Raw genomic sequence first — 13,787 nt, forward strand, 5'->3', positions numbered from 1 at the left:
GTCCTCAGTCACAGCGAAGATAATTAGTCTCCACATGTGCCACCTGAGGGGAGTCAGCAACACTCAATGGATGCGCTCCGTAAGGTGCATGCGCTGGTCGGCAATTTGGCAACCGGCCGTCAGTCCCTGAACCCTAGGGACTATCGGGAAAGCCCCCAATGCCAGAAGCGTAAAAGCCACAAGCTGGTGTCCCCACCACGGAGATTGACTCGGTCAGGAAACGCAGTTCTGCCTGATCCAGACAACTAGTAGGGCCTCCTCATCAGGCCGTAAACCCTGGCCCAGCCCCAGAGCTGCACGGACCCCCGTCCAAGAGCATAGGGTGGATGCAGGCCTATTGGAGCAGGAAATTCAGCCTCAGGACACACGTAGCAGGGTAGGACAAGGTGAGCTCATAGCACCTCAAGCGGGCCCCATGCACCCCGGGGGCTCGTGGATCCACCGGCCCGCCCCAGCACTCCGCGCACGCGAGCCACAGCTTCGCAGGCCGCAGCCCAGCGCCTAGGCCCGCACTTGCCGGCCCAGACAAGGCCGCGTCCCACTCACTGCAGCCCGCTGCAGGTGCCTTCGATCTCCCGCCGCGTCACCAGTCTCCAGCGACGAGGCTCCCAAACACCCGCTGGGCCCAAGCGATGCCGCTGGTCTCCGCACTGCGCCTCCACAATGTCAGCGACTCCGTAGGGGCACTCGTCAAGGCAGGCCTCCGTTACAGAGGCCACGAAGCTCCGCAGACAGAATCACCAGCCGGGCTATAATCGACATACACCCCACGAACAGCCAATGCGCTCCACACAGTGATATCGTCTTTCACTCCTCTCCCAGCTCACCAGCTTGGGCGCCATTTTACATGCACGTCGGTCGGGCTCCCTCAGCTGAAAGCACGAGTCGCAAAGTACTCCCAACAGTTCTTAATGCCCTCAGTGTGATTGGGGGTATATGGCAGTGCAAGGCGTCTGTTTACCCCAAGGTGATGCAGCGATTTTAAGCAGATTCTTGACGGATAGCGGATCACCCGGGTAGAGCTACATTAAGGTCATTAAGATGCAGCAATCTTGCCTGGCGCCCTCTAGCGCCCCCAAGAGAAAATAATACTTGCTGTTTAATTTGGCAACACAGTTCTGCGCAGCATATACCCTACTGCCCTCTCTCATGGATTACGTCCATCATGAAGGAGGGAAGGATTTCACGGTTTGCTTGACAGCAGGAATCAATTCCGTTTTAGTCCTTCAAGAATATTCTATTTAAACTTGCTTTTTCATGAGGCGGAGAAGAGTATACATCGAATTTTGTTTGAATTTAATAGAAGAAAATTTGTTGACATCCAGCTATAGATCGTGATCAGGCATGAAGGTTTATGTCCATATCTGATGGTAAAGGTTTTTAAATGTATTCGTAGTCCGTATATTGGTGAACTGCCTGCATTGTTCTGTAATGCTATTGCCTACTGACGACTATCTCGGATACATGGCTGCTACAGCAGGGATACTCTTAGTGTTAAGCTGCAAAGTAACTGCATGGTAGAAATGACACTTTTGCCTGGGCACTTAGTTAAGAAGCAATTCAAGAGTTAAGTCCGTCAGTTAAAGAACTGAAACTTGTTTTAAGTGAGGTGAGTTTAATTTCATCCCTCCCTGTTTTTTTTTATACTAGTTTAATTTCCTCCTTCTTTGTCTTTATGATACTGGTTTCATTTCCTCCTTCCTTATTTTTATGATGCTGGTTTCATTTCCTCCTTCCTTGTTTTTATGATGCTGGTTTCATTTCCTCCATCCTGTTTTTCTGATACATTTTTCTGTTAATTGAATTCATGGAAGTTCTAGTGCAGAAGAAGAAAGTTACTGATCTGTAACTACTGTGTAAATACCTTTCATAGATTCACATGCAATCCTCATTCCTTCCCATTGAGAAGGTCCAACATACTTTCACCTTTGTTCCTTGAAAGTTAGAACCCACAGTGACCCCTGAGCGATTATTACCAAAGCCCATCCACCTCATTGTCTTTTTTGACATTTTTTTAAATTGAGGCCGATGGGTTACAAAACACTATGGATAATTGCTTAGATTTTGACTACTGCTGTTTTCGAGTGCTTTGCCGCCTCCTTGCCTGAAGGCTGATGGGAAATTGTTCAAGTATTTGAATGTACAGCAATGCTAGAAAACTGCAGCAGAACTTTTTCTTCTATTCTAATTCTGGTTCTTTACCTGTTGTTGTTTTGTTAAATGTTAGTAATATCCCCATCACAGTCTAACGTTTTAGCGTTTTTGTACTAGTCTTGTGAAAATGGAATGGAATTATGATAGTCTTCATTTTTATAAATTCAAAATGTGTCAAACGTCCAATGAGAGTTTTTGAGCTAAATGTCGATTTCTTTATTGAATCTCTGACTCAGAAATCACATTCTGTTCTGTGAGTGGAAATTATGCTCGTTGGCAGTAAGGTTCTGAATTAAATCTCAACTTTTAAAAACCTTTTCATTTATGTTTTTTTAATAGGCCCCAAATCCTACTGCAAGTGAGTTTATTCCGAAAGGAGGATCCACTTCTAGACTGAATAACATGTCCCAGTCAAACTTGTCTGCCTTTTCTCAAGCCTTGTTCTCACATCAATCTATGGGAGGTCCTGCAGGTGCTGGCTTAGTTCCAGGTTTGTAGCAATTTTATTCTGTTGTAGGTCTGCAGTTGATATTAGTACGTTTGTAGCTACTGCTAATATCAGTTGTTCACACTTATTTCTAGATTTTACTGTATCCTAGAAATTGAGCCAACATGACCCATCCTAAATGTTCTCTAGTGCTGGTCTTGCACCAAAATAATACTTTCTAATTGCATATTGTTGGACCTGTCAGCCCTAGGGTGGTCCCCCCATCTATTTTTGATCGTGCCTCATTTTTTTCCACCCTCATTTTGATGTTGGACTTAGGTCTCCGGGCGCCTTTTCATTGCCAACCAGTGTTAAGGTGCAGGTGCTCCCTTCTCCCAAGATGGCTGCCACAGGCCCCTGCTACTGCAGAGTGGTCTTTCATAGTAGCACCGTAGCTGCCAGGAGCTGGCTGGAACCCCACAACAATGTTGCGACACCAGCCCGCCTTTTTTGTCCCATAGGTAGAATGGGGAAGCTCCTGGAATGTGCTGGAACCTTCTAGAAGGGAGGGGTGGTTTTACTTTTGCCGCCTTGGCTAGAGGTCACCTGACCTAGGGATACATAAGTGAGGGAGGGAACTTTTTTTAGTCAGTTGGCCAGTGGGGTAAAGCAGAGCTGGAGAATCCACGCAGGAGTGTAGGCGGTAGGGCCTAGCCAGGGACTTATGCCTCTGAGAGTGACAGGATTTAGGTGCTGCCTCTTAAGTGAGTGAGGGATCCTGTGAAACCCACTGATCTTGCCCAGCAGTAGGAGGACCCAGAGAACCTCTGCCCAGCCTGACTAGGAAGGACCTAGTCGCCGACTCACTCCCTACCCCCCTGTAACAGAAACCCTTAAGGGCGCCAGATACATCTGCGCCATCAAGACTTTCTAGAGCAACTGATTGCAAGAACTGAATGCTGAGACTGCGTGTCCAGACTGAACCTTGAAACTACATGCCTAACCGATTGTGGTATCGCTGAGGATCAACCAGGCCTTAGCGCTGCGACCCCTGCGCTCCCTGACCTAGTCTGGGATCCCCGGCAGCGTGCTCTGTCAAGCGCGGAGCTCCCCAGCTTAATTTGAGCCCCCCCTGTGGCGTGGAGGCTGAAGCGCGCTCACCGCTGCGGCCCGGAGCCCGGAAGAGGGCCCCTCATCGTCACGAGGCCCGAGGAGAAGCCCGGGGCCCCGTCGCTGCCGTCGCAGCTGTGGTGAAGGTGCGTGAGGCCGTGGCCGGCCCCCGTCGCAACAGGATCGCCTGCGGACTACGGAGCCGGTGTGGACGCCCCCCGACGTCGAGCAAGGTAAGCCCGGAGGCTTGGGACTGACCCCGGTGCGCCCCCTACAGGCTGGGAGCCACACCGCACCCTGAGCCCGGGTTCCCTCTCCGTGGGGGTCCTCTGGTCACCACGACAGAGAGACCCCTCCGAGGGATTCGCCCCTTGTTCCCCACCGACTATTCAGAAACTCTGTGTCTCACGAACTGCACCGGAGTACGAGAGGCTCGCTCCGTATGACCCGTTGTGCTCCGTGAACTGCTCCGTTCTGAAGTATTCATTGCTACTGATTACGAGTAGCGCTCTGTTCTAAATAAAGGCTGGATCCGGAAAGATTTTTGTAGCAATACCCCTTGCGCGTCGTCTGCGGCTCCGCGTCCGTCGTTGGCGTCATGCGCCAGAATTATGTCGTCTGAGTACTTAGACGCCGCCCTCGCGCGCTGACGTCAGTTCTTCTTTTTTCCGCGCCAGACAGCGCCGATCCGGGAAGAGCTTACCCCTTAGTCAATTTTTGACTAAACTTTTTGACTCTTTTTGGTCTTCTGTCGACTCGACAATGGTGCCGGTAGGATGCCTGGGTTTAAAGCCTGTGACTCCTGTCATCGACTGATGTCGGTGACGGACCACCATTACCGGTGCCTTTACTGCCTGGGGGCCGACCACGACGCGGAGTCGTGCCCCGATTGTCAGGCCTTGAGCTCGAAGGCTAGGTGGGAGCGGTCCCATAAGCTTCTCGAGCTTCGGCACTCGGCTCCGCTCACGGTCCCGGTCCAGGAGGAGGTCCAAGGACCGGTCGCGGAGCCAAAGTCACCATCATCGCTCGTCGGGCTCGAAGTCTTCGAGTAAGTCGAAGCGATTGAAGAAGTCCAAGAGGCGACACCGCTCTTCGGACTCCCCTCGCCGGTCACGCGACTCGGCCAAGGGTCAGGGTGGTCCCACCCCCGCGGCTCTGTCGGAGCCGCAGGAGCCGCGTCCGTCTCCATACCTGCCGGTCCCTGGGACTGACGCGACTCCGGCGGAGGTCAGTGCCTTCCTCTCGGCCATGAGGGGCCTGGCTCCGCCGTCGACGCCTGCCGGCGCGCCTTCGGGCCCCGCGGGCTCGACTGGGCGACCTCGCGTGCCGGCGGCTCCGGCCCCGGCGCCGTCGATGACTTCGGTCCCTACGCCGCAAGTCCCCGAGGGATCCAGGCCTGGATCTCTGTCGGCGCCGGTCGACCTCACGACGTCTCCTCCGCCGGTGCCGACACCGGTTCCACCTCCGGCGCCGTCTCCAGACGACACCGTTCCCCGGTTTAGCCCCTGTCCGGACCCAGCGCCGGCGCGGCGCTGGACCCAGCGCCGGCGCGGCGCTGCACCCGACGCCGATGGATGAGCGTTTCATCTACCGTCCGGCTCCGATCATTCCTCCTGTTTATCAGGAATCGTATGACGGGGGCGACTGGGAGGGGTCTGAGGACCCTATGGCCATCCAGGGCCCACTTTCACAGGACTGAACAGACAAACTGGGGGATGCCAGTGGTCTGGACACTTCACCGGACGCTGGTTTCATCTCTCCTCCGACTGTGGCCTCGGAGGAAGGTGCAACTTTTTCAGTGGTGCTGCGCAAGGCGGCCAAAGCCCTGGGGCTTGAGTTGCCTGCTGTGGCCGTGAGGACTAATATCCTCAGAGGTGCTTCAACCGTCAGCAAGCTCCACAGAGCCTCTGCTGCAGTTCAATGAGGCCCTCATCGACTTTCTGCAGGGCACTTGGTCCAAGCCCTCCACAGTTCCTCCTGTGGATCGGAACGTGACCCGGCGCCACCGCCCTGCTCCGGGCGACCCCAGTTACCTGTTCCAACACCCCACCCCCGAGAGCCTGGTTATCCAGGCCTCCACTTCCCTATCCTCCTTCCCGTCCGCTCCTCCGGAGGAGCGTCAACACCTTCCTCCGGAAGGAACGGGTCAAGATGCTAACTTTAGCTCAGGTTCTGGCTGCCCTCGACCCTGGAAACTGGATGGTAGCGTTGGACTTGCAGGACGCCTATTTTCACATCCCCGTCCTGCCGGCCCACCGGAGTTACCTGCGGTTCACGGTGGGTCAGGAGCACTTTCAGTTCACCGTGCTCCCCTTCGGCCTCACCAGTGCCCCTCGGGTGTTCACGAAAGTGATGGCGGTGGTCGCAGCTCATCTGCGCAGATCGGGAGTTCCAGTCTTCCCCTATCTCGACGACTGGCTGTTGAAGGCGGGCTCGCCCCAGCAAGTCGTCTCCCACCTCCAGACTACGGCCGACCTCCTGTATTTGCTGGGGTTCTCCATCAACGTGCCGAAGTCACACCTGAGACCCTCCCAGAAGCTCCTCTTCATCGGAGCGGTTCTCGATTCGGCGCAGTTCCGGACTTTTCCTCCGGAACAGCTGGTCCGGGATATTCAGGCTCTGATTCCCATCTTTCGGCCTCTATCCTGGGTTTTGGTCAGGTTGGTGCTGCGGGTTCCGGGGCTGATGGCCTCCTGCATCCTGTTGGTGCATTACGCCAGGTGGCGAATGCGGGCTCTGCAGTAGGACCTGAAGTTTCAGTGGGCCCAGCATTGAGGCAACCTGTCCGACCATGTCTTGATCTCGGAGGGCACTGCGAACCAGTTGCAGTGGTGGCTCACGGACCGCGATTGGGTCAGCGGCAGATGCCTCTCCCTACCCCAACCGGAGCACGTAGTAGTGACGGACGTGTCCCTCCTGGGATGGGGGGGCCATATGGGAGAGGCGGAGATCAGAGGACTCTGGTCTCCAGCGGAGGCTCAACTCCATATCAACCTTTTGAAGCTGAGAGCAATCCGACTTGCACTGAAAGCCTTCCTTCCCTCTGTCTGGGGAAGTGTCGTGCAGGTGTTCACGGACAACACCACCGCCAAGTGGTATTGCAACAAACAGGGCGGGGTGGGGTCGGGTCGTGGACCCTTTGTCAGGAGGCTCTGCGCCTCTGGACATGGCTGGAACACCAGGGCATCACCCTGGTGGTTCAACATCTGGCGGGCTCTCTGAACGCCAGAGCAGACGAACTCAGCCGCCGGTGCATGATGGATAACGAATGGCGTCTGAACTCGGACGTGGCGCAAGGTCTCTTTCTGCACTGGAGAGAGCCTTGGTTAGATCTGTTCGCCTCCGAAGAGAACGCGCAATGTCAGCAGTTCTGTGCGTTCGAATTTCCAAGGCAGCACTCGCTCAGAGACGCTTTTCGTCGCGAGTGGAGTTGTGGTCTGTTGTACGCCTTTCCGACTATACCACTTCTGCCCAGAGTGCTGAAGATCATCAGGCGCGACCCGGCCCAAGTTATCTCAGTGGCTCCGGATTGGGCACGAAGGTTCTGGTATCCCGAGCTACTCAGTATGTCAATCGATCCCCCGATACGACTGCTCCTTCAGGAGGACCTTCTGTCGCAGCAGCAGGGGACGGTCCTCCACCCGAACCTGTCCAGCCTCCACCTCCATGCGTGGAGATTGAGCGGCGGCAGTTGATGCCATTTGACTTGCCTCCTGAAGTCTGTGATGTCATTCTGGCAGCCAGGCGTCCCTCCACAAAGACGGTATACGCCTGCTGGTGGAACAAATTTGTGGCATGGTAAACGGCAAAGGCTGTGGATCCCCTTTCCGCCCCTCTTTCTGAGGTTCTCCTCTTTCTTCTTTCTTTGGCCCAGCAGGGCTCTGCTTTGGGCACCTTGAAAGGTTATCTTGTTGCAATCTCTGCCTTCTTACGGCTTCCTGATCAGCCTTCTCTTTTCAAGTCCCCTGTTGTTTCACGTGTTCTCAAAGGCATTACTCACATGTTCCCTCCTGTCCCCTTCGTAATGCCTCAGTGGGACTTGAATCTTGTTCTGACCTTTCTGATGTGCGCTCCTTTTGAGCCTCTTCACAATTGTCCCATTCGTCTTCTGACCCTGAAAACTGCTTTCCTGGTAGCTATCACCTCGGCTAGACGGGTGAGTGAGGTCCATGCTCTGTCATCTAAGGATCCCTTTCTTTCTGTTCATCCGGACAAGGTTGTCCTCTGGACTCGTCCTTCTTTTCTACCAAAAGTGGTTACCCCCTTTCACATCGGGCAATCTGTCACGTTGCCCACATTCTTTCCACCTCCGCATCCTTCAAAAGAGGAAGAGAGGCTCCACCGTCTGGACCCAAAACGGGCGCTGTCCTTTTATTTGGACCGCACCAAACAGTTCCAGGTGGACGACCAACTTTTTGTTGGATACGTAGGAGCTAAGAAGGGGAAAGCGGTACACAAACGGATCATCTCACGGTGGGTCGTGTTGTGTATTAAACTTTGTTACTCCTTGGCAAAAAAGGACCCTCCTGTTGGGCTGAGGGCCCATTCCACCCGGGCCACAGCGGCTACTACTGCCCTGGGCCGGGGAGTTCCCTTGCAGGACATCTGTCAGGCGGCGACGTGGGCTTCACTGCACACATTTGCCAAGCACTATTGCCTGGACAGCCAAGTCCGGAGAGATGGCTACTTTGGCCGTTCTGTTCTCCAGGACTTTCTGGTGTGATCTTGGTTCGCAGACCCACCACCGGCGTTGGTATTGCTGGGGTATCTGTTCTAAGGTGAGGAATCTAACTAACGTGTTTCTTTCAGATGAACAAGTTACTTACCTTCGGTAATGATGTATCTGTAAGAAACATTAGTTAGTTAGATTCCTCACCGACCCACCCATCCTCCCCGTTCTGCGAACTGACATCTTGGGTTAAGGCTATCCTTTTCAGGGCCCTAGATTTTTTGGCACCAGTGTCGGTCTCTTGCATGGCTCTGCATTCCTGGCGCGGAAAGCTATGTACAAGAACTGACGTCAGCGCGCGAGGGCGGCGTCTAAGTACTCCGACGTCATTACGGCGCACGACGCCCACGACTGACGCGGAGCCGCAGATGACGCCTAGCGACGCGCAAGGGGTATTGCTACAAAAATCTTTCCGGATCCAACCTGACGCCTGGGGATATTCTAAGGTGAGGAATCTAACTAACTAGTGTTTCTTACAGATAGATCTTTACCGAAGGTAAGTAACTTGTTATTTACACTCGTTGAGTCAGGACACCTAAACTTGCTGCTGGATCCTTTAGGCTTGATATCTGGGGAGAATCTATTACTTCATCATCTGTGGATATCTGCCACAATTTTTTTCCCCATCTCAATGCTAATGACCCTTTAGATTTTATGGATTACGGGTACGCAGACTCCACAAAAATGTTTTTTTCTTCTGCTTTCCATTTGGGTCTGAAGTTAGGTGCTCAGTGTTCGAAGCTGCATTCCAGCCATAATGGCTATTTTTGTGCAAACCCAACAGATAAAGATAGCCATACAAAATACACAAATTCTACAATGTGTTGTATGTGGAAGTACTCTTCATCAACAAATAGCGAGGCCTACAAGCCCTTCTTCCCGGTCGTAGGAGTATGCCTCTTTGAGAGTGGGGAATTTATCCTTGATCTCATATGAGATTGGTGCAATCCGATTAGTTTGTAATATGTGCCTTCCTCATCATCACGATAAAGACAGCTGTCAATATTTCAAGTGTTAAAAGTATTACCTGTAACTCTTGTGATCATATTTGGTCTTACTATGCTGCATGGAATCTGAAATCTAGACTGATGTTGCTTCAGGGACGTATGATGATTGAAGCCGACAAGGATTCTAGTAGGCCTTCATGGATACTTAACCTGGAGGAAGAAGCGTGATTCTCGAATGATGAGGGGTCTACCCTACAAATTGTATTGAAGTTGAAGCGAAATTGCAGTGGTTCTTAGAATACTCCTCATGTTCAATAACTAGTGCTTCCAAAACAGAGGCACTTTGGGCACCCACCTCGAACAAAAGGGAATAAGCAGAATCATCCCAAGTCTCTACTCCGGCTACCAGAGGCTAACCAAAAGACTGCTTTGAAGTATGGAAAAAACATACGAAACCAAAGGAAGATTAGCCTTTAAAGGCTGTTGCAGCAGGGTCACTCAAGGTGCTGTTTTGAAACAGACAGATCCTCTGTACTGAAAACATCCTTGAACCTCCAGAAAATGAGGTTTTAATGTGGCTCCCCATTTACATCGATCTGGACATAGGTCATAATTTAGGAAAAACCTCAAAAGGATTTGGTTAGGCCTATATAAACAGCCAATTCAACCTCTATCACCGATTCTACAACCTTCAGTCTAGACTGGTAATAATGGTAAAATAAAATTCAGTTGGGCTATTTTATTGGATTTGCACGGTTCTCACATTCCTAGGTATACTAAGTCCACTAATTGGGAACTACAGACTTTAGTTCATCAGGTGCTGCAGGACATAATTCCATTTTCTCCTACTGTGCCACCACTTGTGACAGACAGACGAAGAGAAATATCAATGCCAGCATTGTGAGTTTGAGAGTGTTTTTGTTCTGTTGTGAGAATGCATGGAAGAAATACTTGGTGGAGTCAGATAGTGAAAAAGCCTATAGAGCAATACTTGGATTATCACCTCCAGACGAAATACCAATATATAATTCCATAATTGAACAAGTAGCATTACAATATTTTCACAATGGCGTCGAAGAACAGATCTACTTTCTTGTCTTGAAACATTGTCCAAGACAATGAGAACAATCCAGTAGTTGCAAGTGCTAGAGACGGAAAACCTTAAAAACCTTGTGAAAACAAGGTGCATTATGCCTAAAGTCAAGTGTAAATTCAAAGCTATAGCATAAGATGCATTAACCAACTGGTGTACCCCCTGAATAGGAAAGTGAACGCTTATATGCATTGGGCGAGAGAGTGGCTTTGGCAGCTGCAACTCCTAACCACTTATCAGCTGGTCTGGCTACATCTAATAAGAATAAATGGAAGAACTCCTCAATCACATGCCAGAAACAAATTGAAAAAAAGAGTACGTTGACAGAAAAAAAAAAGTAATTTCAATAGCAGTATGCACTGCTTTCTAGATGCTGTGGATACAGCATGCTGCCAAATTAACACAAATGTCCTTTCACCTTGTCATACATTGCTTTGTATTTATGGATCTTGCCTTGAGGCATGTATTGGATTTAGCTCTTAATGACACTGATTTATTTTGTCCATCAAGGAAGACACAGATGCAGGCAAATACTTGGGAGCATTTAGCAACCTCATTCACTCCAATAATACCAACAAGTTCCACATTGATCCGCTTCCTCAAGACAGTCTGATCAGGCTACTCCATTCTTTCAACATCCAAGACTGCAACAGCATGCCCCACAAAACCGGTCCATACCAGAAATAGGTTTTGAAGGACAACAATGCTGCAGGAAACGCTACACTCCTCAGAGCTCCTGCTACATTCAGACAGCGATTCTGTGTCTATTCCTCTCGCTCGCATAACCCTTGTTGAGCAAAGCCTGAGGGACTACCCTCAGATTGAAGGGCGGTGACAGACAAGTGGGTATTACCAGCTGTGCAGCACAGGTACTTGAGTTCTACACATATCTCTGCTTCGTGGTAGGTGCAAATTATGAACAATTGAGCGTTTCCTTCGGCATAAATTTTCCCCAAGAGTGTTAGCAAAATGCCTTGTTGTGGAAGCGATTTGCCTTTGCTGCTTAGGATTACTTGCTTACTAATTTCAAAACAATTCGGTGGTAGAGGGGTACTCTCCTTAGTGATGCATGTCACACACATATGTATGTGCAATACGGCATACCCAGGTGGCTTAGAGTTTAACAAGGGAGAGAGTACAGGCATGCCAGACACTGATTACAATTTTGCAGATGACCCAGTCTGACAGTTTAGCATAAGGGTGTCGTAAGTGAAATCAGCATTTCCCACTCTAAAAGCATTTCAGACAATTGTAGACGAGAATTTACTGTTCTGAACAAACAGCATGGCCACCATGTACTATATTCAGAAACTCTGAGAAACGTAGCCCTTCTCTTCTGTTGTAGAAGAGTTTGCACTTGCTACCCAAATTCTGAAAACCTCCCTTTGTAGACCACAGACAAGAAAATTGCAGACTTAATCAGGAGACAAAAGTTAGAGCTGAAACCCAAGATTCTCAACTTGTGCTTTCAAGGGCGAGGCAAGATTGACCAATCTGTTCACCACAGCTCAAAAACCAAAACTGCCCACTTGTAGTGTCCCAGATTCCACACATCCAATCCCAAAGGAATACTATGATAGTCAGGTTATGGATATTTGCATGTGCTTTTCTACTCATTTCTACAGTGGTACGTAAAATGCGACAACCACTCTTTATCTTAGTTGCTCCAACAAGTATGGTACTGCCATTGTTTAAATTGTCCATTCAATTACACTGTAACCTCAAGAGTTCGCCTAAATTTGTTAACAATGCATGTTGGTCAAATGTATCACTCCAATGAACCTTAGTCAATCAAGTGCTTTGGCTCCGAAAGTCTTAGAATATGGATACCTAGACTTGCCATTTGACTTCCTGGCTATTAAGGATGCTCGTCACCCCACAGCATGTGCTTGCTGTGCAACTCAGTGGAAACTCTCTGCTCACCGCTGTGAATGCACTGCTTCACATCTACTCAATGAAACTACATTGCACACAGATCAATACCTTTACTCCCTTAAAGAAGCAGGTCTAGCCTATATTTGTTTGAATCCACTTGTCTGTGGTGGATGCCATTCTTGAAGAATAGGCAATCACTGTCATCAGAGGTTTCATAAAAGGTTTGAGAAGTTATTCCACCTAGGTTGTCTAGGTGGCCTCTTGGGGTCCCAGAATTGTACAAAAGACTTCTGGCTATGCCTTTTGAGCCATTTATTTTATTTTGTAAATTTTTATAAAGCGCAAGCATGACCCTTACGGGTATCAGAGCGCTGTACAAAGTGGTGAAAGCATGAATAAACCAAAACATTGGCACAAACGATTTAGTTAAATAAACACACTGTCAACAAAGGGGGGGGAAACACTCAGTCAGATGTAGGGTGGTCAGCCACTCTGGAGGGCCCAGTACAGTTTTAGAAGGTAAAAAGAATGAGATAACAAGCGAACAGACAAGCATAAATTAAATCTAACCAACAGTATAAAATAAGTATCACCTCTGTTGAAAGAGGGGGCTTGAGAAGGAGTACATGTTAATGTTGTTAATGTTCACTCAAGATTAGCCATTTGACATGTTTCTTGAAAGATGCAGTTGATTGGTTGGATCTGATCTCTGGAGGAAGAGCGTTCCAAATTCTTGGAGCAAGACCAGTGAAGGCACAGTTGTAAGTTCTTTTTTAATTTGGGAGGTTTCAAAAGCAGGGTGGACGTACTTCTTAGGTTCTGACATGAGCCAGATAGTTCAAGCTTTTTAGCTTTAGCTTTTTAGCCAAGTAAACGTGGGTGTTGTAATGTATGGCTTTATGCATCCAGCAAGCTATCTTTAAACGTATCCTAGCTTCACTAGACAGTCAATTTAGTTGATTAGGGCTGATATGGTCATGCTTTCTGCAGCCTGTGATGAGCTTGGCTGATGCGTTTAAAGTGGCTCTGAGCGGGGCCAAACTAGCTTTAGGTAGCCCAGCAATGGTCACCAAACCATATTCCAGACGAGATATAACCAGGGATTAAACTGCAGGCCTGATGTCCTCAGGCGGAAGGAAAGGCTTGATGTTGAGCTGAAAATTGGCTCCCCTAATAGTTGCACTAATGTGAGCTTTCATATTTGGGTATTTGTCCAAGGTAATAACTAACGATTTAGCAGAGTCAACCACATAGGGGTGCAGTTAAGAGCAGAGAGTTGTTTAAGCCAGTCCAGGTTAGGTGCAGGTTACTTGCAGGGGGCAATCAGAAGGAATTCTGTTTTGAGAGAATTTAACAAAAGATGGTTGTGGGCTAACCATTGTTGAGTTTGGAAGAGTGCATCGTTTAAAGTTTTTATGTCCTCTGGAGAGCAGATCTTCAAATACAGTTGCG

At 49.6% G+C, this 13,787-nt stretch overlaps 1 protein-coding gene across 1 annotated transcript in view; it reads left to right on the plus strand.

The window, feature by feature from the left end:
* The window catches only part of PAN3 (poly(A) specific ribonuclease subunit PAN3), a 1,123,747-nt gene that overhangs the window by 318,096 nt on the left and 791,864 nt on the right, over positions 1–13,787 (plus strand). The window contains exon 7 of the mRNA XM_085621639.1: positions 2,494–2,644. Coding sequence (XP_085477765.1) covers positions 2,494–2,644 — 151 coding nt within the window. The remainder of the gene's footprint in view (positions 1–2,493; positions 2,645–13,787) is intronic.

The sequence above is a fragment of the Triturus cristatus genome, chromosome 8 (assembly GCF_964204655.1).
Source record: "Triturus cristatus chromosome 8, aTriCri1.1, whole genome shotgun sequence".
Taxonomy (NCBI): domain Eukaryota; kingdom Metazoa; phylum Chordata; class Amphibia; order Caudata; family Salamandridae; genus Triturus; species Triturus cristatus.